Genomic DNA, 27946 nt, shown 5'->3' with positions numbered 1-27946 from the left:
TTGGCCAGCCGGCAGGAAACGCGGGCCCCGCTCGTCGGGATCCATCGATCGCCTTCGGACGAGGCGTAGCAAGACTCGGGACACTTCGGGCACCATCGGAAGCGGCTCGGAAGCGCTCGATTCCGCCCGGTGAACACATTCGGAAGTGCTCGGGCGAGCTCGGCACCGCTCGGCTGCTCGCCGAAGAGCGCTCGAGGGACCTCGGAGGATCGCCCCCCCCCCCCCGCGTGGGACCCGCAGGGGCGCTCGGGGGGGGGCGCGGCGGGCGGCGGGCCCGCTCGGGCGGGCTCGGCTCCCGCTGCCCGCCTCGGATGGAGGACGCCGACTCGGCGGCAAAACAGCTAGGCTTAGCGGAGGCGGCGGCAGTGGCGGCGGCAGCCGCAGTGGCGGCGGCTGCGGCGGCCGCAGAAGGACCCGAACAGCAGCAGCAGCCGCCACCGCAAACGGCAGCCTCAGAGTCGGAGGCGGAGCCGGAGCCCGAGGAAGAAGAGGAGGAGGAGGAGGAGGAGGCGGAGGCGGCGGCGCAGGTGACGGCGGTGACGGTGATGGCGGCAAATGCCGAGCACATCGAGATGGGAGCCGAGCCCCTGCCGAGCGCCGACGAGGCCGCCGCCGCCTTCGCAGGTCAGGGCGGGCGGGGCGCGCATGCGCCGCTCCCTCAGCGCCGTCGCCTCAGCCGCGGCCGCCGCGGGGCTGCAGCCTGCCCTGGCCGTGGCCGCTCCTTGTCCCCTCGGCCACCTCCGGGGCTGCCCCCGCCTGCCCGGCGTACACCGGCGTACAAATGCAGTAATTTACCTCAGGAGTGCATTGAGGAAAGCGCAGGTGCAAGCTGAGGCTCAAGTCACTCCCACACTCCTAGGAAACCACACGCTCCTCGCTTTTGCACCACATAACGTGAAGTAAAATGAGCAAGAACTGCTTTTGTAGTGCTAAACTGACCTTGGCCCTGTGTCCCGTTAACAAAGTGCCCTGAAACACGCAGGGTTTTGGAGGGGGACTGTGGTACAGAACCCCTCGGAACCTGGGGGGCTGTCTGCATCAGTCCTACCCCGCCTGTGGTACTGAAAAACCTCTGGGTTTAGCTAGGTTTTTATACATACGTGCTTTATATTTATGCATACGTAAAAAGACATGCCACATACATAATGTTTGTTTTTAAATATGTAAGTATATTTTTATTATATATTTTTATATATAGCATAAACAGGCCATTTAAATATGCAGCATATATAAATATGCTGTACATTATGGATGCATCTGGTTGTTATGTTTGGACAGTTTTTACCTGGACCAAGTATACAGATAATGGTAGCCTAGAAATGAATATGTAGCAGCGAGAGCGTTGGTTGTTCTTCTTATCTTGATGTTTACCGATCACCCATCTTTTCATAAAAATCATCACAGTTTCAGGGTTTTTTTAGTACAGATGCAATATTTTTTCCCCTTAGTTCATCACATGCTGCTAACTATTGTTACGGTCTCAATGAGTTTAAAGCATATTCAGCCTGAATCTTACAAAACATAATGATTGTGTTTGTAACAACTTAAAGGTGTCATGCAAAATAAAAATTTTGAATAGGAAGAAAAACACAATTATATACATTTGTATTTTTTATGTTTACCAGTTTATCAGTCTGTCTGGATGCAGCAGAATATTAACTTCATATCTGTTTTACATTTCAGAAGTCACCACAGTGACAGTAGCCAACGTTGGTGCCTCTGCAGACAATGTTTTCACTACATCTGTGGCAAATGCAGCTTCAATTTCAGGACATGTGTTGGTAAGTTTGTCCTTTCATTTGAGGGCCTTAGCAAAGTCCCACGTACTTTCTTTGTATAAATGAAGAGCTCGGTTTGTGTTTGAGCTGTGGTAAGGTTAAAGATAGGTTTTCATTGCAGTATACAGGCTTTAAGCCACCAAACCATTAGCTGGGGGACAGACAGTTTTTTCTTCTATCACTTTGGAGAGTTTTGGGGTTTTTTTACCTTTCCCCCCTGCATATACTTATTCTGTAATGGAACTGATGACCTGGAACATGTAACCTTTGGATTTGGTTGGCTGAAAGCTCAGAAACTAACCTAGTAACTGCCATACTGGTTGGTGGTTGAGGGGACCTTTGAGAAGATTAGGGGAAATCTAAAACACATTGCTATTTTAATTTTATCAATTTAAACTCTTTATTTCTTCTGTAGTCTGGGAGAACAGCCCTCCAGATTGGGGACAGCTTGAATACTGAAAAGGCCACTCTCATAGTGGTTCACACAGACGGCAGCATTGTGGAAACCACAGGGCTAAAGGGGCCACCAGCACCTCTCACACCAGGTATAAGGCAATCTGTTTCTGAAGTGTCATTCTCCTGCAGGGGTCGCTTTTTCTCCACTTTTAATTGTGTTTCTAGGATTAAAAAATGTGCCTAATATTGTGCAGTTGCCTTGTAAGGATTGTTTGTTGCCTTTTCATGCAATACCTCTTGTATTTCTTGGGAGTAGAAGAATGCTTACTTTTTTGGGGGGTTTTCCTGTCACAGATATATTTCATTTTCTTATTCTTTGCCCTAACCCTTGCAAATAAGCATCTTGAAAAATCTTGCCCTGCTGCTGGGCTGTTGGCTTTCTACCCCCATCTCACCCCCAAAGGTGGAAGGATCATTTCAATATTGATAATAAAAATGTAAATCTCCTAGTTCTGTCCTTGGGCTCTTTTTAAAGGGTCCTTGAATATAGTTTTACCTCCAGTCAGGCTGCTTGCTGATACTGTGTCACAACAGCTGAGGAGCAGGGAGTTGGACTTGATGATCCTCATGTGTCCCTTCCAACTTGAGACTGAGATACTCTATGATTCTGTCTGTATTGCTAAGGTTTTGTTCAGGGCTGCTTGGCAGTTTCTGCACATCAAATGACATGGCAAACCTTCAGCAATCTAAAAATGCATTACAGGGTCGGCCTCTGGGAAGGGAAAGATCCAGCCAGCTCCTTACACCACTGCAGGTTACAACCTCAGCATTTAGTGCACTGTTAGAGTGTGTTCCCTAAGATGCAGTTTCTTTTCTTTTTGTCATTTTCAGAGTGTTCAAGCTCAATTTTTTGCGGTGCACCATGTAACTCACACTGCTGCGGAGAGGTTTCAGCTGTTTCAGTTAACTGCTTGATGCTGTTGCCCTAGCCAAACTGAGTGTGTGAAGGTATAGTCAGTGTGCTTTTTGGTTGCTGTCACCTTTCTTTTCTTTTTTTCAAAGGACCGCAATCTCCTCCTACTCCTTTAACAACCGTCCAGGAAAAAACTGGAACCAAGTACAACTGGGACCCATCTGTGTATGAGAATGAGCTCCCGGTGAGGTGCCGGAATATCAGCGGCATTCTGTATAAAAACAGACTCGGCTCAGGTAACAGCGACCTTCTTGGGTGAGGAAGTGTGACTGCTCCATCTTCACTCGGTGCACTCTTCTTTTAATCACACTACTTCTATGGGCCCATTGTGAGGGGGGAAAAAAAGGCAGTTTCCTATCCAGCCTAGTCCCTTTTGATACTATTGTTCTCTTCTGTTTTGCTTTTTCTTCAGAGGCTTTTTAACGTTTTTTCTTAAATCTGTGAAGATACAGGCTGCTGTGTATTGAGTCTCCCCGGTAATAGGTTGACTCCTCTAATGTTCTTTTTGTCTCAGAAGTAGGCCTGTGTTTCTACAAATCTCTATAAAGAATCCCTGCTGGAATGGAAGATGGAGAGCTTGTCTCCTAAGGGGACTCCTTAGCTGCCTTAGCTCCTCCTCTTCTCTTTTATCTCTGTGGGAAAGCTGAAGAAGCAGCAGCAGAAACTGTTGGCAAGCCGAACTGCACAGCACAGTGCTGCTTTCATGGATGGAGGGTTTTTATTACGACCAGAAGGATTAGAAATTTAAGTGCAAATTAAGGAAAGGTTTACATTCATGGTGTTATCCAAGACAGACTTACCCTTCATGTGGATGAGTAATTTTTTCCAGCCTTTTGATGCATTGGTGAGGCCCAAAGTTGGAGCTCTCTAAACATGCACAGTCATTGTCATAGCCAAGATAATCAATGGGCATGGTTATCCTAAAGTGATGAGAGGTAGCAGGTGGGCATATTTGGTGATTGCTATAGATTAACTGCTATTTTCTCCAGCAATTTCAGTATTTACTTTTTTAGGAAAGTGGAAAAATGATTCTTAACATGTACTAACAATTTCTTGTATTTCAGGTGGCCGTGGTAGGTGCATCAAGCAAGGGGACAACTGGTACAGCCCTACTGAATTTGAAGCTATGGCAGGACGAGCCAGCAGCAAAGACTGGAAGAGGAGCATCCGCTATGCTGGGAGGCCACTGCAATGCCTTATTCACGTAAGGTTAAGTTTGCTTCCTCCTTTCTGCTGGAAGGGGCAGGCCGAGTCTGGGCAGAGTCTGCCCAGTGCTGCAGTCTGAGCTGTGGGCGCTGCCTCTGTGTGATGGTGCTGTGGGGCAACTCAGAAGTGACATTTTAATTTGCTTGAGAATCAGTGATGTGAGAGGAATTTTTATAGATGTGTTTCCAAATAGCACAATACAGATCTTGCTTGTACTTGAAAAGGGATTGCAGTTTATGCAGGATGAAGTCCAGCCTTGAGCTGTACTGCAGAAACTGAGAAGTGAGCTCTCACCCGTGATGCTGTAGTTCAGTAACCTGATCTGTTTAATTCTGTTTGCGGGACAAACAGTTTTCACTTGCACCATTTATTATGACTTTGAGTCCTTTATTTCCAGCACTGTGCAGGACTCTTGTGGAGAACTTGGCATTGCTATTAGGCTGACAGTTGATTTCTGCTTGGGCAGAAACTTTGTGAAGTCTCAGATTCACATATCTTTGCCTTTTCATTTGAAAAGTGTTTGGTTTTCCTTCACTCTCCTCCTGTCCGCTCACCCCATCACTAAGGTGTAGGGGAGCTGGTCTCTCTGTTGTATAGAGTCTGCAGGGAGGGAATGGGGACGTTTCTCTGGGAGACATCCGATTCCTGTAGCAGAGTGCAGTCACACCCTCAGTTTTGCTGACTAATGCTGAACTAGTAATCTTCTAATTTCAGGATGGGATTTTAAATCCTCATGCTGCCTCTTGTACTTGTGCTGCTTGCTGCGACGACATGACTCTGGTGAGTTGAAGGCTTTACATCCATTAGTTCAAAAATAATTAATTGGTCAAGCAGCCACAGACATTTGCGAGCAGGTCAAGAGCATCGTAGAAATGTTCACAGGTATTGTGGTCGCAGTGTGTTTTGTCCTTGCTGCAAAGAAAGGAGATAAGGAACTGCTAGTGCTATTGCATAGTAGCTTCAGTAAAACTGGATCATAGTTACTGCTTTTTTCTTCATTTTTCTTTTCTAAAGAACATATTTATGTAAAATGCCTTTTGGGGATGTCAAAGCTAGTTGTGATTTTTTACTCAAATTTCAATTTTTTGAGTTGGAAAAATGTTTTTATATGGAAGTAATGTAATACTATATGTTGCATTTATGTTTTCATATTAAACTGCTTGCATTTTTTGGTTGGTTGGGTTTGGTTTTTCTTTTTTGTTTGTTTCAAAAATTCGGTTAAAGTCCTGAAAGCAGAAGTCTTTAGCTTGACTTGAAGTAGTGTTTTGTGTTTCTTTTCTGCTATGAACTGGATGATTTGATTGTTTCCTAGACCTGAACTAACTGTTTCCTGTCTTCTCCTCACTCTTGCACTCTTCTCTTCCACCACCTCTGACTAGTTCCGGTCCTTAAGTAATAGTGGGAAGAGGCTGAATCTGTGCCTCTTCAGCTGGAGGGAGCTGAGTGTTTTTTCTTCCACAAAGTTCCTTTGGTTTGGAGAAATGTACGGGTTTTGGTTAGTTGTTGTAAACCACACATCTTCCATGAGAGATAGGTGCTGCTTGACCTTAGCTGCATCTGGAAAAGATGAGAGTAAACCCAAAGTCTCCAAAGAGGTGCCGCAGCTAATGCCTTTTCCTTTTTTCTTTTCCCTTTCTTTCTTTGTGGGTTTTTTTTTTTTTTTATTGCCTAGAGTGGCCCTGTACGACTCTTTGTACCATATAAAAGGCGGAAAAAAGAAAGTGAAATACCTGCAACTCCAGTGAAGAAGGATTGCCCCAAAAACATCACTCTGCTTCCTGCAACAGCTGCTACTACATGTAGGTTCTTTTCTCCTGGTAAAAATTGCTTCTCTGTTTTGATGAAGAATTGCTACACTAGATATTTTATGTCTGTCAGTGTCCCCTTGGAATTAGCCAACAAAAGAAGTTTTGGGCTTTTTTTGCCACTTCCTTTTCATTGGATAGTTTTATTGGCTCAGTGTCTTTACCTAAATTTTACCTAAATTATTTTGTAGAATTTAGTAATGTTGCCACATCTGGACTGCAAGTTGAGTAGGAAAAAGTGCAACTCTAGACCTCCTGGCCACTTGGTTTTAAGCTTCTTAACATACTTTGGCAGTGAGCAGTATGTTTCATACTTTGTTCTGAGAGAGATCTGGGTTGTATTTCCCACCGCTACCTGCTCTCTCAGCCTGACAGTTCAGGGGGAGTTGTGGAGCCCTGGCTTTGATCTGTAGTGGGTTTCAGATAGGTCATTTTCACAAATGACAATTGAGACATTTCCTGCTATTGAAATTGGTTTGTGGGGAGGGTTTTCTGCTCTGCCACAAATCCCCATTCCATCCCCTGAGCTTGCCTTTGGTCCTTTGGAAGCTGGTGGGGGCTATGAATAGGATTTGTGCTATTTCTTGAAATATGTAGAAAAGTAGGCACTAAGCAGCTGGAATGAAATACACAGCCTCAGTGTCGTTAATGAAAGAGGCAGAAGGTGAGGCTTTCATCTGCAAATCCCTCTCTAGCACTCAGGACATGCTTTGTTACTCACTGTTTTTGATTGTCAAACCATCTGTGTGAGAACAGAAATTAATTTGCAAGCTCATCCAGCTCACACGTTGCCAGTCACATTCATGTGTCCTGCTCTCATCACACAAGCGTCATCTGGATGGTAACATTACAAAGTGAATTGAGGAAGAAGCAACAGAAATTCAAAAAAGAACAGATTAGATTAACAGCAACAGTAGGAAGAGAAATACACAAGGATTCTGTAGAGTTGTTTTGTGGTTTAGTTGGTTTTGGTTTTTTTTTTTAATTCCCCAAATAGGTTTAATCTGTATTGGTTTGTTAATGTGAGGTGCTGTGAGGTTGCACATTTGCTCACACTGGCAGTGCAGGAGGGGAGGACTGCTTGTTTTGGTAGCAGCCACATTATTTTACCAGGCACGAATCTGTAGCTTCAATGTCTTAAAATGGAATTACTGTTTGCAAAAAGATCCTTCTGACTGAGCCCATTACCAGTTAATGGTGCCAGATTAATTAATCCTGTTTAAAAAGGGTTTGAAATATTTTGGAGCCACTCAGTTATATTAATCCAAAAGGATTTTGTGACTTGTTCTTTGCGTTGGCCAAGCACATTATATCACATTGTGTAGACAGACAGCTAAAATTATCGAGCTAACCAAACTGGCATACAATTAGTTGGATTCCACAGGTTTTTTTTATTAATTTAAGTAGTAAGAACCACCCTTGCTACAGCTGCAATAAATCAGGATCAGCCAGAGACTGATGGGTTTTGTGGCCCCACTGAACCTTTATGGTAGGTGCTGAGTTACTGCTCATACAATCGTTAAGAAGCTGGTGATTTAGGAGATGTTATGTTGTAAGTGAGCATTCTGGCCTCGTACACCCACAGAAGAAACAGAGGCCTGCAGAAGGACAGCAGAAGCCATGAAATGGGGCTTTTATTCCCATTTTCAATTGTATTGGTCATTGGTGTGATCCAAACTTGGGTTCTCACAGGCCATTTACTGATGTGTGAGTTCACTGACTTTGGATGAGACAGCACAGGGGTATCAACAGCTGAACAGCTGAGGCCTCCACGCTGAGTGTTAATTATGAAAGTACTTCTAATATTTCCAGTCACCGTGACTCCTTCTGGACAGATCACTACCTCTGGTGCTTTGACCTTTGATCGTGCATCGACAGTGGAAGCCACAGCAATTATCTCGGAAAGTCCGTCCCAGGGTGATGTTTTCACTGGAGCCACTGGTAAGAGTTCAACTGTGTGTCTGCTAGATACCCGTGAGAAGGAGAAAAAAAGGTTTGGGCGCCCACTGCTATGGGAGGAAGCATTTTGAATGCTGCATGAAGGATTTATTTCTCAAGACCTTACAGAGAGAATATATGTAACCTGCGGTCCTTCCTTTGAAATGATTTCAGCAGCTTGAAATCTTACCAGTTGCACAAAAGAAGTTAAAAGTTTTGTCCAGGTGTTGCAGCTGCCAGTGTACACTCCTGCTGATTTCTAGGGGTTTATGGTTACTGCTGTAATTTTTTTCACTCCTCCTTTGTCCTGAAATACTACACCACCACCACCACCTAGCTGAGTGTTGGAACTAAGTGAAGAACGCTGAATAAATGATGAAAAATGCCAGAATGAATCAAATAACATATAAATGCTTAACATATATTTCAGTTTGATTCGTACCTGGGGTTGTGAGCTCTGCTGAGGGAGCTTCCTGCTCTGAGAACCATAGTTTGGAGTCCTGTGATTATTGTAAATATGTAGGTGTGCAGGAGGGAAGCCAAAAGTAAAGCTTTGCCTTTTAATGATAGCAGAGGGAGGTGAAATCACTACAAGGTTGCCTTGCTTGCTAGCTGTGTAATATGCTACTGTTTCTCATTTGCAACCCTTGGATTTACCATAAAGTATAGGAACTTGTATAAAAGATAATAAAAATCTGGGTGAAAGCATAAGAAATGCCTGACAGCTGTCACGCAGTGGTTCACAATGCTGTTGTTCTTCTGCAGTTCAGGATACCAATGTCCAGCAGCCTTGCCGGGTCAATCACCCAGAGCCTCACTATCCGAGTTACCAGGACAACTGTCAGATTTCAGCTTTTCCAGAAGCTGCACTGCCAACGTCTCATCCCAAAATTGGTATGTTTTATTTCCGTCACGTGACAGTCAGTTAGCAGTGCCTGAATTTACTTTTTAATCTTCTTTCTCAGTATAGGTAAAGATTGAGGCAGAAAAATAAACTTTGCTGTGTTTCACTTACAAGTTTTGTGGTTGTTAAGATTTGGACAAGCAGGTTTTCCACTCTGAAAAGTTTTTTCCTGCATTATTGAGAACTTTGATTTGTTGGCTTCTACCAGAGGAGGCTGTTGTGATCCTGCTTCCTAAATCACCTTGCAGCCCCCTGTCTTCCCTAAGGCTTTTGCTTCAAGGCTTTTGTCGCCACTTGGGCACTGGGGCTAAACATTTATTTGCTGTTTGGTCTGAGGAGACCATCACCTTTAAAATTATGTCACAGAAGCTTTTCTAAACATTCTCACATCTCTTTCTGAACCCACTGAAACGTGCTGAGGCAGTTTTGGGCTGGTTTGGTGTGGTGCTCACATCCAGTTTCTGTTTTCCATCCCTTAATGCTGACATTCGTGCAGGGGTGAGAGGTGCTGGTTAACAAGTGCAATGAGAGCCTGCCCTGCTGTGGTCAGATGGGCTCTGGAGTGAAAACCAGACAAGACAGTATGAAAAATGATGAATGCATATCATCCCTTCAGTGTTTGACAGGATGGGTTAAACTGATTATCAGATATCTCTTCAAATGAAATAATATTATGTAAACTTAATGACCTTTCATTTGTAGAGCTGGTTGATACATCAAGCCACTACAATGCTATTTGAGTGTTGCCTGTACTGATGGAAACTGGAAGTGTTGAAGACACTGGAGTTGCAAACTTGGAGTGTTGTTCTTGCTTTGTGTGGTTTTTATTGACCCTGGACAAGAGATACAGGAGAGAATAGCCTGCTGCTGGCAGCCTGATGAGTTAGGTGGTTTGTGGGCTCTTCTCTCATTTCTGCGATTCTGTTAAGTTACTCTGATACTGATGTTGCTGACACAGAGGAACTGTAAGACAGGCAGGTTTTGATCCCTGTTGCTGTTCTCTCAGACATCAAGAAAAGAACGTGTAAACATTTGTATTCCTTTGTGCAGTCTAAAGTCTTTCTTTTTTAAAGCCTGTGTTCTTCCCTCAGTATGACCTTTTATTTATTCAGGGCAGCACAGTGCATTCCTGCTCTGTCCAGAATGAAATCTTGTTGGTTTTTCAGATCTTGATGTTGCTAATTAAACATTATCTTTTTTTCACCAGTGAATAGTTTCTCTTGACTGATGTACCTATGCCAAAATGAGGAACTGGAAGTAATTCCTGTTAGATAAGTTATCAAATGCCAAGCTGGGATAAATATTGTGCTGGAAATGTAGCAGTGGGAAAGGCTCTTCTGCAAACAGCTGCTGATAGAAGACCAGTTTATCTCTTACTCATATCTAAGTGCAAATAGTTCTGTGCCAGTTATGTGCACATTGTTTGACCTTACTATTTTAATTAAGGGCCATTGAGCGTAAAATGTCCTTTTGCCTGTGTGGTGAATTTGCAATGCTGTCTGTCAGAGAAGGTCATGATCTAACACACGGTGACCTGCAGTACTGTGGGTTTTGAGGCTTGTTCTCTCTCCCCACGTGTGTGCTGGATTCTTGCAGCTTTTGCTGCTTGCATGAAAAATGACCAGGCATGACGTGAAAAGGGTTAAAGTGTTAATACACTTAAATTAGTGTCTTGGAAGATTGTCAGTGCAGTCTTGCAAGAAGTCTTGTTTGTCTGCAGATGCTTTACTAAGGAGAGGTTCACTGTGAATGGAACTGCTGGAATTACAGCCTGGCGCAGGAGGCTGTGTTGGCCAGTTGCTGTTCAGGACAGTATTTGCAGTTGAATTTCAAGTACCATTTGAAGTGTAGTCAAGAAGATTTTTTCCTGAGTGGGGGAAGTCTGCTGGGTTTTGTTTTTAACTAGGCTGTGCAGTTTGCTATTCTGTGTCTCCATCCTTCAGTGAGGGAGGTTTGGGGCTTGTTTCTGCCTTTGTGGCACCACCTTAGACAGACCAGCATGACAGGAAAGCCAGTATCTGTGATGACATCCAAAATGGATTGTGATAGGAGACTGATAATAAAGTAAATGATTTAAAAGTGCCTTTGGGGCACTTCAGTCTCTACATTTTTTCCAAGAACTTCCTGCTTAGTAAATTTCTTAACTTTGGTTTCAAGGAAAATGGCTCCAATCATGGTCCATTTTAATGAAAACAGTGGTCAGAACCCAGCAGTGGCTGTAGCTGTCTGCAGGCACTCCTTGGAATGCTGCAGATGCTCAGAGACATTGTCAGTGCATTATCTTTCGTAGCCTCAGTTGTGCGGGAGCTGGAGGACAAGCTGCCTGGCAGAAGTGTTAAAAGAACAGTGCTTCTAAAAGCAAAGCAGACACTGTTGGGGTGCAGACAGGATTTAAATGGCTCGGTGCTACTGAAGTTACGTTCCCAGCTCCGTTCAACGTTTCTCAGAGCACCACAGTGTCCATCACTTGGAATGATCTTGTGTTTATTATATGAATGTGTCACTGACTATTTAAAAAATCAAGGAAACTAGTTGACTCTTGGTACCTGAAATACTAACAGCTCTTCCCTTGACAGCACAGAACTCTCCAGGAAGGAATGTTGTTTCTCAGCTCACAGTACTTACTGCTTTTTCTGTGTGCTGAATTGTTTTGAAACGCCTATCTAAAGATGTGAGGGAAAATCCTGAAACAGACTATCAATAGATTTTGGGGTAATAAGGCTGCACAACACTAAAGTTGGTGCTCTCTCTTTTTTGCTAAAAAACAACTTAGTGAGGATTTTAGAAGTCAGCTGCTGGTAAATGTGAATGTCTCAGATGTAATTTTGTGGCAGATGGTGTTTATCGCTAGAGTTAAATTTTGGAAAAGTAAGGCCTGTAAAACCAGATAACATTTATTCCTGGAAATGTTGCCCAAGGTGAGATTACACTGTGTATTGTTGGCTTCCTGAATCTAGATTTAACTTCCTCATACTGTGGTCTCCCAGTGTACCATACTGTGGTCTCCCAGTGTATATGCAAACCTAGTGCTGTGGAAAGTAGATGTTGCAATGACACAGTAACTGCTTGGTTTTTGAAACATTGGCAAAAGTAAGGCTAAGGCAGACATTGTTGGTTTTCTAGGGCTTGTATTTTCTAACAGGCTTTGGGAAAGGGAGGACTGCAGAGCCCCCGTAATTGGAGCCGAGTTCAAGGACAGTGTGTTTAGATCACCAGGACAGGAGTTTAGCTTCGTTCTGGTGGCTTCCTATACACTGCGGTTACCGTAAAGGTTGTGGTTAGGATCTGAAAATGTAAAGGCTGCAGTAGCTCAATAATTAGTGGGGCTTTTTTCTTCTTTTAATGTCTCTTAGAGTATTGGAGTAAATATTGCTGTGCTTTTGTGCTTCTGTATTTCGTTTCATACCTGTAGCATTCTAGTTTATACAAAAGTGAAGGGTTGTGGTTAGGATGCCGGAGGAAAGGGCCATAGACAAGAAGTGTCTTTCTTGAAAACTGTCCAACACAGTGTAAAACTAATTAGTGTCTGAAGCTAGAACTTCCATCTGGACTGTACGCATGCGCTCTCACCTTTGGGATTAGGCAAGGAGAGGTTTCAGAGCTTGCAGCGAGCATTGCTGTTCAGAATACCCAGGATATTTGAAACTGATAAATACAGCTGTGAAAAACACCTTTTATGAAAATTGTTGGTGTTTCAGCGTGGTATGTATATTTTTGTGGTCATAGTTTGTTTTGTGGGTAGTATCCAGGATGAAGGGGTCCAAAGAAATTGCAGTTATGGAGGGGGTTTTTAAAGGGCTTCCCAGCCGGTGGTTTTGGAAAGCTCATGTTTGTAATACATGTAATTTTGAGGTGATGATAACAGTCTTGGCTTTATTCTGGTCTTGGGCCAGGGTTATGGTTAAGATCAGAATTCAGGAAGTTCAGGGGAGTGCAGTGTGGATCTGTGCCTGTTGTAGTTCTGCAACCTGAGAATTGACATCTGTGTAGTGACATCAGGGTATTTCTGTGTTTGGTCTTAAAACCTCATAACCTTACTTAGCAATAGTTAAGGGAAACATTAAGTGGAACATTGTGATGGTGGCAGAAGAGTTCCTGGGAATGCTGCTTCACTGCTTAATTGTGAACTGTGCAGTAGAGCTTGGAGGTGTTCATTCCTTCCCAGAGTAAACAGTAGGGTCAGGAGTACACGTTCTTATGTCCCATGGCTTTGAGAGTGCCCCAAAAGCTTGTTCTGCACAGACCAATTCTGTGCGCTTTGGGGCACAAGAGGTAGGGTCTGTTTAGTGAAAATGTAGCCGGATTGGAAATTTTTGCAGGACATATTTAAAAAAGAAAAACAACAAACACCCCCAGCCCCAGCTTTATGGAAATGAAATGCTCTAATTCTATATATATTATTTTTCTTTCTTTATTTTCAGTGTTAACCTCGCTCCCTGCCCTGGCGGTGCCCCCCACGACCCCCACCAAAGCCATATCCCCTTCAGTTGTGAATGGGCTGGAAGTAACAGAGCAGCGGAGCTGGCTGTACTTGGAAGAGATGGTCAATTCATTGCTCAACACTGCCCAGCAACTGAAGACTCTCATTGAACAGGCTAAACAGGCCAGCTCCTCCTTCCGCGAGGCCGCTGTTACGCAAGCAAAAATTCAAGCTGATGTGGAGAGGAAAGAGGTAATTATGCCAGAGGAGGTCAGATGACTCAGCCAAGGGCATCTTTTTGGCTGAGTGCTGAACAGAGTAGCACCTCGCTGGTTTTCACTGGCTGTAACAGTGGCAGCCCTTAGAAATCGTTTCTCAGTGTCTTGAGAGCAGTGTTAGCAAGAGAAATCTTCCTGAATTATTTGTATCACGGGGAGAGGAACAGACTGCTCTGGGAGCCCAGGAGCTGTGGGTAGAGGTTTGTAATATAGACTGTCTGGTGTTACCAGTCCTGAGCTGTCCCATCGACCATCCTTAAATTTATGAGATGTGAGCACTGAACCCCGGTATCGGAAAGATGGTGAGCGTTCAGCTGCGTGGGGGCTGCTTTATGTCAGGTGAGTGAGGCTATCAAAGAGGCGTGTGATGGCCTGAAGAGGTAGAGAGATAAAGAGAACAGCCAGCGAGGAGTTCATAGGGAAGGTAAGCAGTAAAATTTAGTGGTGTCTTACTGAGCATTGTGCAAGCAAAGCTGATCTTGCACGAGTCCTGTGGTAAGACTGCAAGGCCGGCTGGCGTTACAGGAGCATTGCCTTGTACACAGCGGCCCTTCTCTCCTCGGTAAGGGATTAGCTACCAGGTCTGCCCTGTTCTCCCTGCTTTTCTTCTCTTTAATTGATGCATGGTAGGGACCCTGGATTCTTCTTAACACCAGCTTTATGCATGCACCCTGAATCTGGCTCCATGCACTGCTGAATGCATTCCCCTTCTCCCACAGATCCACAGCTGCTGGTGTGGACTTGAGGGAGAGAGGTGGGGAGCAGTGTTCTGTGGAGGCAGTGTCACAGTCAGTAGCTGGTGAATTCCCTTCCTGTACACCACACTATCTGCTGTTGCTATCGGCGTTATTGCTAACGTCAGCTTTCCACTGAATTCATAGGCACGAGTGTGCAGCAAGAGACCTTGAAGAAATGTGTGTGGGAAGACTTTGCTGAGAACTGAGAACCCCTATGACAGTCCTTGCAGCGTCTTTGATATTCTTTGCCACGTTGTCTCTGCTAAACTCTTCTGTACGCTGCATCCTTGGTGTGCAGGTGTGTGATACGATGAGAGTCTAATTCTTCCCTGCCTTCCACCTGGGCACAATGGGTATTTGTGCTGCTGTCCAGGTTTGGGCCACTGCTGCTAAAAAGCTTGCAGAGCATGGGATACCAAAAAATGGAAGCTTTGACACAGTGTAGAGATGAACATCTGACTCTGTTTAACTTCGCTCTCTGCTCTTTTTCCAGTTTATGTGCTGTCTTCCCTTCTGTTTATCCTTACAGTGGTTTCTGGAACGGTTGTTCAGAGTCCATTTCTCTCACCCTCTGATCCAAATCCAACTCCAGTGTGCTTCTAGTTTCTTCTTGCCCTGGGAACGGGAGTTAAAGTCACTCCTGTGTGTTGATTAAAGTGCTGACTTTACAAGGCAAGGATGAGCACGTGTTTGTTTCCAGAAGAAGCCCCTTTCCCAGTAACTACTGAAGCCCCAGTTATACAACTTGTGTGTCTTACCATTCTTACTGTGTAACGCGTACTTCAACAGTTTTGTATTTTGATAAAAACATTTGCTCATGGTGGTCATTTTTAAAAATCCAAATAACAATTCTCAAGGTTGCAGCTGTGTGCTAGCTTCTGGAACCATCTGGGCAATATCACAGGTAGCTGTTTTTAAATTTCCTTCTAGTGAATTCTGTCTTTGGACAAAACTCTGGGTTTCGGGGTACAGGGCTGGCATTGAAAGTAATTACAATAAATGTCAAATGATTGGCTGTCTGCTTTTGTGTCGGTCAAAGGTGCTTTTCCAATTTTCACGAACATTTCCCTGATTTGTAATGCAAGTCTCTTTCCCACCCAAAGTATGTGTGTGTGGTCAAGCTGCTTTTTTTAACAGTTAAGGTATATGAGAGGGAGAAAGAGGTGTCTGCCTGCCTTGGTGGTTGTTGATTTTTGCTAGCCTAATACAAAGGTGCTTTATCACCACTTTGTGTTTGTTACACTGACAGAACTTGTGTGGGCTAACAGGGGGAATCTTCTTGCCAGCTCCTCCATTTGCATGAGCGGACACGGTGAACACAGCAGCGTGGGTGCTGCTCTGTAGGAAAGCCACCAGCTTGCAGAATTTTTGTGCAGTGGGATGTTCCTAGGTATTTAGAAGTGAAGGATTGTGTCATTGTATCAGAGCTGCAGAGCAAAGGCTGTACAACAGATTGAATTATAATAGAGCTGTGGACTCAGCTCTTCCTGGAAGAGTGACTTAATACATAGCAGGATTAAAGAAATCTGTTAGGAGCAGGCTGGTTCCCACTGGATACACAAACTTCATTGCCATGACCATAACTAACAGGTATCTTTAGTTTTCAGAGTAGTGCAGAGCCGTTCCCCCAGTTCAGTGCCCTAGCTCTTGGGGATGTTGAGGTCAAGCGCTTTTGATCTTGGAACTGTCCGTATCCCTGAGCAGATCCCTCTGCCACCCCTGCGAAAGAGGGAGATTGCCTTCCAACAGAAAGCAAGACGCAGTGCTTGGGGTAGCACTGTCTTTGCCTGCCCTTCAGAGGAAGTCTGAAGTGGCCCCAAGTTTAAGCAGAGTAGAGAAGTGGTCGCAAGAGCAGCGAACATGCAGGAGAACTTAGTTGTGTGCTAGTTTTGTTTCAGTCTTCCTAGAGAGCAATAAATTAAGCATTAAGAATTTTTAGTGACAGCTTGTATGCCTTGTTGTATATTGCAAGTCACTCGCTATATTGTTTTTCACTTACTATACTTATTATTTAATGGGGTTTGGAGTTCAGTAAACATCACAAGTGAGCCAGTCTGCTCCCATATAGCAGTATTTGGGTTGACTTAGCCGTAAGTACCAGAAGCTGTACTCTGTACTGAGCAGTGGTAAGTGCCTGTGGGAGGTACGGAGCTCTGACCGGTGGAAGGCAGGCTTTGCTCTGAGCTGCCTTGCAGTAGGGGAGGCATTTGTGCTGCCTGTACACTGATGTTCTTATCTGTGAGATCACTGTTTCATTCTGGTCACACTTGCTAATGATATTATCCAGGACTATTCAAAGGAGTCTTAGGAATACATTATTCCTGTTGTTTATATCATTTTGAAGGAGGATATGCTGACATCAGAGAGGAATTGTGGTAGGAAGGGGATCTGCTAAATGTAGCAAGTGAAAACCATAAAAAATTGTAAATGCAGCACAAATCAGAAGCATCTGCAGTCACGTTTCTTCCTTAGGGTGGCATGTCTAATGGGAGTTTTGCAGGAGGGTAGGATACCTAATTGCAGTTCCAAACACATGGCGATACCTAGGTACAGAGTTCTTAAAAACAACAGGGGAGCTGAATTGGGAAGTGGTGAGCGTTTAGGCATCGTGCTGTACAGTCATGGAATATAAATGCTCATCTGCATGGACAATAGGAGAAAATATGGAAAAATACACTTGTCTTCCACTCTTCTCTCATGTCTGACATGAGGGTGTTTTTCACTCTGCCTCCCTGCTAGTCCGGTCACAGCCGTATAACATGTGTGTCAGGGACTGGTGACATCCTTAGCTGTTCTGAAGAAAAACCAGATTCCATGTGCTGGAGCAAACTGCTTCACCGACAGAGGTTTTTCTTGCACATAATTTTGTCATTTGGAAGCCCTTACATGCACTCTGTTGCTTATCTTTGTCCTCTTTGATTTCTGTAAATTTGTTTTAAGGATCATGGTTTGCTGGGCAAATTTCAAGACTGAGGATCTCTTCCAAACTTTGTTTTCATCTTTGCCTCAAGTTATTTAGATGCCCCTGGGTAAGTCCTTGGCCTCTTTGGGCCTCAGAGCCTGCTCTTTAAAGTAAGGATAATGCTTCTTTCACGGAGGGCTGACATGCCAGTTTGCAGAGTGGTAGGGTCTCTGGGTAAAAGGCTGTGTAAAAAAGCATTAACCTTGTAAGTCCTAGAAATAAGGGCAATTTGTAAACCCAAAATCTACAATTCTGGCATTTATGAAAATGTTTCTTCTGCAATTTTTTTTTTGAAATAAAATTGTTCTAGAGTCTAAGAAAGTGGTTAACAATCCCTTTCCTGTTGTGTACGCTGTCTGCAGTCTCTCATGTGCCTGTCAATGATGCGAACTCCTTAATTAATAAGCAGAGCCCTCACAGAGGCAGTTCCAGGCGTGGAGCTGACCGTTTAAGAAACGGTGACGGCCTCGTGTAAGCCTTGTGCTTTCCGTCTGTTAGCAACAGGCACATATACGGCTGTGCTTGGCCTGAGCACGGCTTTGTATCCGCAAACAGCAAACGTATCTTAGATCTGTGTTACTTCGAAGTCTTGGGGAATAACATTCTGAAAGAAAAGCAAACCACAAACCCTCCAGCTCAGTGTTTATATCAACTTCTAAAATGTGTCATGCTCATTGCAAAAAATGAAAATACCAAAATATTTATAGGCTTTTTTGAATTGTAGCATTTTGCATGGGATTCATTAGATACAACTGCTCTGTCAGAGCCTCATGCAGCTGTTAAGAAAAAGTTCTCCACTGTCGTTATTAATTAGCTTGTGACTGAGTGTATCTGATCCTCTGGTTACTATCTGAACGTTGGGTTTACTGCGTTTTTTGGTTTAGGGACAAACATTTAGGAAGAGGGTGAGCAGGGCAACAAGGGCTCAGTGTCTCTTGCAAGAGATATTTGATGATTTGCAGGACTGTCCCAACAGTGGATTAAAGACAGTACACAGAGGTCTGGCAATGTAATTTTTTTGAGTGTGCATTAAGCCATCATTTATGTCAGATAAACTTTAGGAGGGGAAGAATATATGAAGTCACCAAATTCTGTGCTGGAAGACATTGCTGGAAGATTATAAAGGCATTCGGGAAATGTGTTAAACAGTTTTTCTGTAAAAAAGAATGTGTCAAAATCTCACAAAGTGTTTGAATTGAAATAGTCCTCTGTGTAATGCAGCGATGCCTTCGGAACCCAGCCCATTCGAAAACAAGGTGAAAGATTAAATCAGCTAACAGCTGGACCATCTGAATTATTTTTTTAGAAAGATTAAAACAATTCAGGGCTAGAGAGCATAAAATTAACCTAAAAAGGGTTGGGCATTTAAGAAATGTAGCTCTAGTAAGCAAATAATGGCTTGTACTCCAAAGTAGCAGTGAAAACAGCGGAGAATTGGAGTTTGTCGGTTTTCTGGAGCTGTTTCTGAGAGATCTGTGTGTGTCTGGTTTGATCCTCTCTCTTACCACACCTTTTCCTCTTCTGTAGTTTCTGCATGGCTTGAATTCTTCATGGCATGGGCTGTGCAGAACCAGGACTCACTATGGGGCTGGATGGAAAGGAGACAGGAGGGGATTAATGTGTGGTTTCCATCAGCAGGTTTTGGGGGCTGAGGGTGGAGGTGGAAGAGCTGCTGTGGCTCAGACAAGGACAGAGGTGGCTGGACTGCCTCTTAGTGTCTTTCTCATTGGCAATCTCCCTGGAAAACAGGATTAGCCACACTTGCAGAGGGTGAAGTGGAGTCTGGTGGTGGAAATGGTTTGAATTCCGGAGCTTTGGTGCGTTATCAGAACTGGAATTCAGTGTGTCCAGCCCCGGCACTGTCTGCACGGGCTGTTGCAGAGGGGACAGTACCAGCTGGGATGATTGTATGGAGGTTTTCAAGATGGGTTGAAGTGCCAGCTCACTGCATGCTTTGGCATCTGTATTTCCACTTTCTTCACTAAAAAGAAGTTCAGAAACATCATGCGGTTTTCCTAGGCTAGTACTCTTAGCATGCGTCATTTGTCTTTCACTTCACAGTGCAAAGCTCATTTGAATCTTTCCCAAAGGATCTGCAGTTCCCTGTCAGCCCAGTTCCCTGCCTGTGCAGGGTGGCAGAGGGCAGAGGCTGCAGCACGAGGCGTTGAGGCCCAGCTTGTCCAGGCTGGTGCTCACGACTGTTAATGATTCTCTCAAGGATCAAGGTACTTTTCTTCCTGAGATGTAGCGGGACTGATTCTGAGGCTGGAGACCCCCTCTCAAGCTTGCTGTTGTGTTCCCTGTCTTCACAAGAATGCTTATGGTGTGTGGACACAATTTTGCTTTTCAAAACAGTAATTTTGAAGTTTCCATACAGGCAATGCACGCTTTGCCTGCGCAGTACTGGAAGCATTGGGGATGCTGTCAGTGTTTCCTGCCTGGCTAATTAGCCTGGTCTGGTCTATTTGTCAAATAAAGGCAGAACCCAGTCGCACCCCTTGCGGTCCAGCGAGAGGTTTCCCTGCTGCCTCCTTCATCTTCCTGAAGTTTTTAAATTTGAATTTGCGTCATGGTGATATAAAGGTTTTGATGGTTGTGATTTCACAGGAGAATAAATACTGTGATGTCAGGTCATAGAGACACTTGTAAATTAAGCCTTTAATCTCCTTATATGTTGGGTTGTACTCCTGGATAAACCTGCTTTGCCTGAAGGTAGGGGTTTGGCTTTATTTCATACTTTATAGCTGTCCCAAATAAATTTGTTAGAACACTATCAGATCAGGATAATTTCTGAATTTCTTTGGTTTAGGGCTCCTGTCTCTTGGCAGCGTTGGCTGCTGTGTGTGACAAGGCAGTGGGTGGAGCAGGACCCAGCTGGACTTGAACTGGCTCAAAGTAAATCTGCCACACACCTGAAGCGTGCTTTCAAAGTCACCTGCCGAGGACTGCTTAATTCCAAACCTATTTGAAAGCACTTTTATTTTAAAAGGAGGAGTAATGGTTATGGTTGATGCTCTTTCTAAGTCTTGGGTCTGTTAGTTTTGTCTGTTTTTTGGGGTTTTTTTCCTAATCCATTCTGTTGGGCTATGCCATCCCTCCAGACTCCTTTTGCCCGTTAGTGGATTAGGATCACTGGACTTGACGCAAAATTTGGCCCAAGAAGATGGTACTTGGCCCTGTTACCTTGGCATTTTCCTCCCGTTTCCTTTGCCAACTTCTTTGGCTCTTGCGTGGGAGGGATGCAGTTCCCTTGTGGCAATGAAGCCACCCATGTTGAAGAGGAGTGCTTGGCTGGATGGAGCGGGGAGAGTGGGGTTTGAGTAAATCTGCACTTAACTGGCAGGTTGTCACCTCGGGCCGTTTTCTCACAGGCTTCTTCATCTGCCTGCACATAAGGTGACAGTGCCCCTCTCTTAGAAGGGAGCAGCGAGGTTCCGCTCTATCCTCTTGCAACTGCGGCGTCGGGCTTGACAGAAGCAAGCTGAGTGCCAGGACCCTCCGTCGAGAGCACCCTTTCAACCCCTCACATCATGCTCTGGCTGCGAAATGACAAGCCTGGTGTGTTTTTCCTTGCAGCAATATCAGAACCAGTTATTTCAACAAACGGAAGATGTGGATGGGAAAACAGAAATCATCATCAAGGTAAGCTGGGGACGCCTCATATTTTATGAAGAGTCTTTTGTTCTTTGTCTCGTTCCATTTAAAGATGTGGAGTTTTTTATCATTGCTGTGGAAATTGTCTATTCTGTTATCTGGCCTTGCCTTCTGGCAGAGATTGGTAACGCTCTACGCGAGTGGAGTGTGTCACCTTTCCCAAGCCTTGCAGGTTTGCACAGTCCGTTACTGTTACCTGGCCAGGTTAATCCCCATCACTCACCTCCGAGCCATGGGGCGGCAGCTGGAAGGGATGCCCGGCACCAAGGTGTGGTAGGAAGGGAGCTCTCTTCCTTTGTGTCCTGGTTTTCAAACCTGCCTGATTCCCTCTGCCTTTCGGAATGAGAGTGTGAGTTGAGGTGGTTCAGGACCCCTTACAGCTGTCTGTGTTGTTCAGTATCTTTCCAAGATCTCCGCTTGCTGCATGCACTGTGTATTTTCAGCATTTTCCACCACTGTCAGGTTATGAACAGCCTCAATCAAATGTCCCTTTGGGATGGGCTTTGCAAGTCCCAGCGAGCAGCTTGAAGCCCCTGTGCGGTGGCCTGAATCCCTGGCTGTACACCAGGAATACAAATACAGTTCAGTCACACCGACTATTAATTGTAGGTACCTTGGTGAGATGTGAGCAGATGGTGTGATGAACCATGTGAGATGATGGTGTGATGTTAATCAGGGCACCGATCGTTAGGGTGGCTGTGCTCAAAAGAGAGGAGCTGGTGGAACTAAAGACGCCTGTGATACTTTCACAGCCGAGAAACACTTCTTGTCATAGCCTTGCACTGCTGCTCTGACGTGCTAATGATTTGTCAGTAATTTGATGAGTTGGAAATGGAATGCTCTGTGAAGTGCTTATTTTTGTGGTAGTTCAATGATATTTCCACCACATATACAGGTTATGTTAATTGATGTCACTGATATAAGATGAAAGCGATAGACACAAAACACCCTTTAAAAACCAGGTGTGATTTTCCATCTGTGTATCCTATCTTGCCTTACTTATAGGTTTAAGTCCTTGCTCCTGTTATAGCCTTCATTTTACTCCTCTGTCTTCTGTCTCCTGTTGGGACACTGCCTATGCAGTCGTGCTGCTGACTGGCAAAGGAACAAGCCTGCTCAGCCCATGGGAGCACATCCCTTGTTCCTCTCTAAAAACAGGGAAGAGTGAAACTGAAGGAGCCCATTCTTACTCCCACTCCTGTTGTCCTTCCTCAGACCCTCTCTCAGACATAGGCAGGATTATAAACCAAACAAAACCACCAACCAAATCTGCCTTTAAAACTTTAAATTTGAGATAAACTCCAAGCTCGGGTGGTGCTGGCCTGTGCAGAGCCCGCACACCGCTGTTGGGAATACAACTGCCCTGGCTGAGACGGGCTCCTGCTGGAGCCTGCAGCGACCTGGCTGCGGCCGATGGGTGCCCTGCGTGGCGGGAGGCGTCTCTGTGGTGCTGTGGGCAGGTTTCCATGACCGCTCAGTGTCTCACACACGGTTTTGGAGGGCTTCTTGCCCGCCAGAAAGGGCATTCCATGTCCCAGGTGATCCCTCCTAAAATGGCAGGGAGAGCAGGTCTCTGAAGGTGCATCCAGAAGCCACTGGGCCTGTTTGTGTTCCTGTGTGGAGGATGTATGGGGAAATGGGGGCTTCACTGCTGCTCCCGCATTATGTCATATTACAGCACCTGTATGAGGCTTTGGTGATCTCTCTGTTGCTTTTATCTCTGACGTGGTTGCTTTGCCGTCCATTTTCACAGCAGTCCTGTGTCAACTGCGGTCGGGAGGCTACGAACGAGTGCACAGGATGCCACAAAGTCAACTACTGCTCCACTTTCTGCCAGCGGAAGGTATGAGCGTGTTGGTGAGTCGCAGGTTCAGTTGTCTGGAGAGGAGTGATAGCCCGGGTCAAATGAGTAGGGAAGGTCCCCAGATCTGCAGGCACCTTCTTGAAGGTGATCTAAAAGTCAGAGTCACATGGGGAATGAGGGTGCAGGCACCTCACTGTGTGGGGCTGCTTAGCTGGGGGCACCTTTACAACCCTTCCCTGGTGCTTCCTGGTGTGCTGAATGCTCCTCAGTACCTGCGCTCCTGCTGTGTCACTGAGGACACAGTTCCCTTGTTCTTCACGTTATTTGTGATGCTACAGATGATACAGTGGGACGAACTGTATGGTTTTGAACATGGGAGGTGGAAACAGGTACAAGGAAGTACGGCAGAGGAAGCTGCTGTGCTTGGTGTTTTGTACAGGTCCCTTATAAGACCCTTGGTGCCCTGCTTTAGAGTAAAGGGTGATTTGGTTTAGCTGGGGGATAGGGTTCTGCCCGAGCTCGGTCCGAATCAGCTGCGGTCAGGTGTATTGAGCAGCAAATAATTTTGACTGTTTCTTTTTGCCTGTAACAAAGCGACAGTGGCCAGGTTCCCTGTCTGCACAGCAGAAAGATGACAAAACAAATGCTGCCTGCAGAAACCTTGCAGGGTCTGCCTGCTGCCTCCCCGGGCATCTCAGGGACAGTAACGCCACCGTGTTGTCCTCAGCACAAAGCACGCTGGGAGATGGCACCCAGCAGTCACCTTTTGTCCCCCTCCTAGACAGCTTGTCACTTCTGAGGGGACATCTGCCCATGGCTGGAGCTGGTGCTCTGTACCTTAAGAGAGTGAGAGAGTTTGAAGTGCTTGTTGGTCCTTGAGATTCCCCCACCTTTGTGAGCCGTGATGTGCGCCTCTGGGCTGAGCAAGTCAGAGGAGTATTCTGTTAGTTCAGCCTAGGAGTTGCAGCCAGGCGGCCTCCGCAGGGGCTGTGTTCCTCTGCTGCTGCTCAACTGAGACCCCTGTATGGCGCTGCCCTTCAGGGGGGCTTGTAATGAGCTGTCTTTAAGGAGAGGCTTTAAGTCAACGTTCTGACTCTGGTTTAGTCAATTCTCCGTGCCCTGACATCGGTGTCCTGGCTGGGTTGGGTTGGGAAGCCAGCATTTTGCTCGGTTTGTTCCTGCCTCTAACACTGACCCCCCAGCCGGTTCCTTCCCCATCCCTTGTTAGTCGTCTTTGGGCGAGCACTGGGGACCTGCTGCAGCCCATCTGCTGGGGAAGGCGCTTCTCAAACGGCTTCTGCCGGGGCCCGGCGTGCCTTTGCAGGCTGCGCGCCTTCCGAGGGCCCTGTCCCTTCATGGCCTTTCCATCTGCTCTCCCCTGCAGGACTGGAAGGACCACCAGCACGTCTGTGGCCAGTCGGCCACCGTGACGGTGCAGGCCAACGAGGTGCACGTCACAGACAGCGTAATAGAGAAAGTCACCGTGTGAGCAAACCTACCTCTGTACCGTTCATGCGCAGCGCGGTGTGGCCGGCTGGCTCGGCAGCCCCACGTGAACAGCCTGTCCTTTACCACCACACTCTTCTCACTAGCGAACTCATTTTTGAAAGACTTTTTGATACTGTGACAGCATTTGCCTACTCCTGATCCTCTTCCAGAACCTGGGACAATACAGAGACTGTGACAACCTCATCTGGAAAACCCAACCCCGCCGAACTGCAGCCTGGCCGCTGGGAGCCACCTTCGGCTTCAGGAAGTTTTGACTTTGCCAGACTGGAACCTCCACCGTGTGGATTACAGCGATCTCCTCATCTCTCTTGAGATGGATCTAAAGCAGGTGCTGCAATGAGATTTGTCGGTGTATCCTTCTCCCTGGGCCTCCCTACCTCTGGTTTGAAAACAGAAACGAACTTCATTTGGTTTATTTAATTGCGTGACGAAGTCAGTACAAATTCTTAGTTTGCCAGTGGAAGGCCTTTTTATTTTTTCCTGTGTTCCCTCTGTGCTGGGCAAATTTGGAACACATCAGAGCTTGTGTACTTGAATATAAGTGAAAAATGACATGTTGTTAAATAAAATGCGGTGAAGGCACGAGCACACCACCGGTCCTGTTTAATTCCTGCAGCAGCACTTTAACGTACCGGTAATCGGTGCAGCTACAACGCAGCTGCAGTTACACATGTCTTTACTCTCTGTCGGAGGCCGGCTGGGACGTGTTTGTGCAGCGGGGGGAGCGTGGTATCACTATGTGCCACGCCAGGGCTGCGGCTCGTGTCCATCTGGCCAAAATCAGATCTGATCAAACCCAGAGTGAAGCTGATTAATAGAGTCCTGTCCTGTCACTGACTTTCAGTAGTTACTAATTACAGAAGTGGTGAGCATTAGGAAGTTGTTTCATTCACTGCAACAAAATAACTTAATTATTCATGTACTTCTTTAATAATTTAGGTTGATCAGGCACCTTTATTCATGTTTGAAGATTAATGCCCCAGGCTGGAGGACTCTCAGCAGACACCTCTGGGTAGGTTTTATGCTTTTTAGCCGCAGGCATAGCAATGCGAGGGGTTACTTGTCCTCTCTGGTTATTCAGTCCAGTTTTGTACTGGTGGCTGAAGAGGGTTATTGTTTCGCTTACACCCCGAGAAGGGTCACCACTGCAGCACGGGGTGACCCAATCCAGCACCACAGATGCTGTCAGAAGGAGAAAACTCTATGCAGAGTTACAGGAAAGTACTAATAGAGAAAAAAGCACCTGAAAATACTTATGTCTTACACTGGTGGGTTTTGACAAGTTCCTTCCTTCCTCTGTGAATCTTAAAGGTCTTGTTTTGTTACACTCCTTGTGTCACTTTGTCACCTCTTACAGCATTTGCTGCGCTGCTGTGGTCTCCCTTCAGCAGTGCCGGTTGGCGGGCTTTGCCGGTGGCACCAGGTGCTGTGGGGGGGGGCAGCAGCCGTGGGGTCAGGGCTCCAGCCCAGCTCTGTAGCAGGTGAGGAACGTTCTGGCTGTTCGCTGGGGAAGTTGCTCCTGGTGCAGAGCTTAGTGGGGAAGGCAGGTAGTGCCAGGCCCAGCCGGGGGGAGGAATCCATGTCAGCAGGGGAAGGCGGCAGCATGCAGCCTCCTCTGAAGGAAGCTGCTCCCTAAGGGAAAGCCAGGCACGAACTGAAGTGGGATGAGAACAGAAACCACCCGTGTGAAACCCCTGGGAAGGAAAGAAGGGGAAGTTCCTCGTATTGGAGTGAGCGTTTGGCTACAGCTTCTGCTTCCCAGAGTAGTACTTTGGTATTTGTAAGTTTCTTCTCACACTGTTAAATTATGATTGCCTGTTTTCTAAAGCTTAAAGACAATTAGTTAATTGCAATGTCTTAATTGAGCCCACAGTAACACAGCTAATTTACAGGGTTTCTTGCCTCAGTCTGTTGCCCATTAAGGTTCTGACTGAGCGAAATAGCATGGAACGTCGAGCACCTCAGGGCCAGTTTGTGTTCAGCAGCCTCGAGCAGGCCAGAGCTCTCGGCGGTGCTGGCGGCGGGGGCCTGGTGCGTGGGGCTGGAAGGGCAGCGAGCAGCGCGGCTGCCTCAGCCCAAACCCGGTGTAGCGCTGGCGCCTCCCAGCACGTGCTGTTCTCAGAGGAGGCCCCGGAGGCCCCCAAGTCGCAGCCCAGAGAATCCGTGGATCGAGTTGCTTTGCAAAGAGATGAGGGTGAGATGGCAGCGTCTGGCATTGGGGTGCAGCGAGGGCTGGCTCTGAGGTGCTGCGCTCTCCATGTCAGATGATGCTCTGCTGGAAAATGTTCCTGTTGCTTCGCCCCTGTGGCTCACCTGTGTTCTCCAGGAGACCGTCCCTGGGCGGCTGCGCTGGTTTGAGGGGCCGAGCGCCAGGTGGTTCAGGGACGAGTACACAGCGTGAAGAGGAGAGCCAAGAGGGTGGGTCCTCCAGCTGGCCAGGCCTCCTGCTCCTGTAGGGGACTGAGTAGCGGCACACACAAAGGCAGCATCCGTGTTAAACAGCTCGTGGCTGAGCATCGCTGAGCTTTGCGTACTGCCTGAATTGGGGCTGTACTGCACCTTTTAAGGGAAAAATATTTGGGAGAGAGTGGAGCAACTTTCCTAAGTGAAAAAATGCTAGGTGTGACTCACCTGTGATTAGGGCTCTCGGGCAGCTTCCCATCGGAGCCTTGTATCCGGGGCAGCTGCGCCCCAACGCAGCAGCGAACACAGAACTCAGAAATGCATATGCACATCATCATCGTCGCTGTGGGAATTGGGTACGTTTGTTAATGGTAAATTGATTGCACAATTGTAATTCTTAGTGAAAGAAAAGCTTAAGACCTCCCGCATGTACATTTTTCTCTCCTTTTGTTTTTAAGCAAACAAATTCCCCCTTGGAAAGCAACAGCCCTACTCAGAAGCCATTACTCAGATGATTGCCATTTTGTGCAAGAATAATTTTGTTCCCTCTTCAGCCTCAGAGAACAAAGGGACAGACCCTCATCCAGCATGTGAATGCCTGAGAAATGAGCTTACCAGCCTTTTCCCCCCAGACTCCTGTCTGTTACCTCACAGCCCTGCTACTGCCACCCCAGCAGCCAGAAGAGTCCAGGGCAGGCCCAGAGCCAGCTGAAAGCAGCACAAGCAGCAGGACAGCAGAGCCTGTGTGTAAAATAATGCAAAAAATAAATAAGTATTAATGATTCTCATCAGTCTCTGCCAGGCTAAAGCTCTACACTGAGCCACTTCTGAAGGGGGCCGAGGAGGGGTGAGTGACTGCACTTGCCCTTTCCGGCACCCCTGGGGCTTCTCTGCCAGGGGGAAGGGGGCAGCCGAGCGCGGGAGCCACTCGCTGTGTCCCAGCACTGTGAGCTCGGTTTGCCCTTGTGGCTCAAATGGTGGGGAGACAGTGCTGGGGGGAGAGCAGGGAACTTGTCTGCAGGTCTCGGGGCCAGAGCAGCTGCCAGCTTCACACCACGAGGGGTGTTTTTCTTTGCGTAGTAACAGTTAAGAGAAGTCCAGCCCAGACTGAACACCTAAACCCGAAGCAAGAGCTGTCCTGAGAACCGTCCCTGCTGTCTTGTGGCGTCTCTTGCCGCT

The 27946-nt window shown here is 46.3% G+C and overlaps 1 protein-coding gene across 11 annotated transcripts; it reads left to right on the top strand.

The window, feature by feature from the left end:
• Positions 1–51: 51 nt before the first annotated feature.
• On the top strand, positions 52–27555 carry DEAF1 (DEAF1 transcription factor). 11 transcript variants are annotated; one of them, XR_008824335.1, is made up of 15 exons: positions 52–624; positions 1684–1781; positions 2194–2323; positions 3237–3383; positions 4212–4351; positions 5068–5133; positions 6026–6152; positions 7971–8099; positions 8862–8990; positions 13422–13672; positions 20974–21039; positions 22805–22894; positions 24514–24692; positions 25304–25376; positions 27226–27555. XR_008824335.1 is itself a non-coding variant. In XM_056354390.1 (13 exons), the coding sequence occupies exons 1-13, from the start codon at positions 312–314 to the stop codon at positions 24616–24618; spliced, it is 1788 nt and encodes a 595-aa protein (XP_056210365.1). In that variant the 5' UTR covers positions 52–311; the 3' UTR covers positions 24619–24949. The 11 variants fall into 11 exon arrangements, 6 of the variants coding, with proteins under 6 accessions (XP_056210365.1, XP_056210363.1, XP_056210362.1 ...); XR_008824334.1 differs by having other exon boundaries at positions 25304–27555; XR_008824333.1 differs by having other exon boundaries at positions 24240–24692; positions 25304–27555.
• The last annotated feature ends 391 nt before the right edge of the window (positions 27556–27946 follow it).

Source organism: Falco biarmicus, chromosome 10 (genome assembly GCF_023638135.1).
Source record: "Falco biarmicus isolate bFalBia1 chromosome 10, bFalBia1.pri, whole genome shotgun sequence".
Taxonomy (NCBI): domain Eukaryota; kingdom Metazoa; phylum Chordata; class Aves; order Falconiformes; family Falconidae; genus Falco; species Falco biarmicus.
This window is presented reverse-complemented; position numbering and strand designations above follow the sequence as displayed.

What these genes read in the sequence shown, in the direction of transcription:
- DEAF1 (XM_056354387.1), top strand. Translation starts at nt 312, where the DNA reads ATGGAGGACGCCGACTCGGCGGCAAAACAGCTAGGCTTAGCGGAGGCG. An exon ending in ACCAGCACCTCTCACACCAG is followed by an intron (nt 2,324 to 3,236) that starts GTATAAGGCAAT and finishes TTTTTTTCAAAG; the next exon opens with GACCGCAATCTCCTCCTACT. An exon ending in CACTGCAATGCCTTATTCAC is followed by an intron (nt 4,352 to 5,067) that starts GTAAGGTTAAGT and finishes TTCTAATTTCAG; the next exon opens with GATGGGATTTTAAATCCTCA.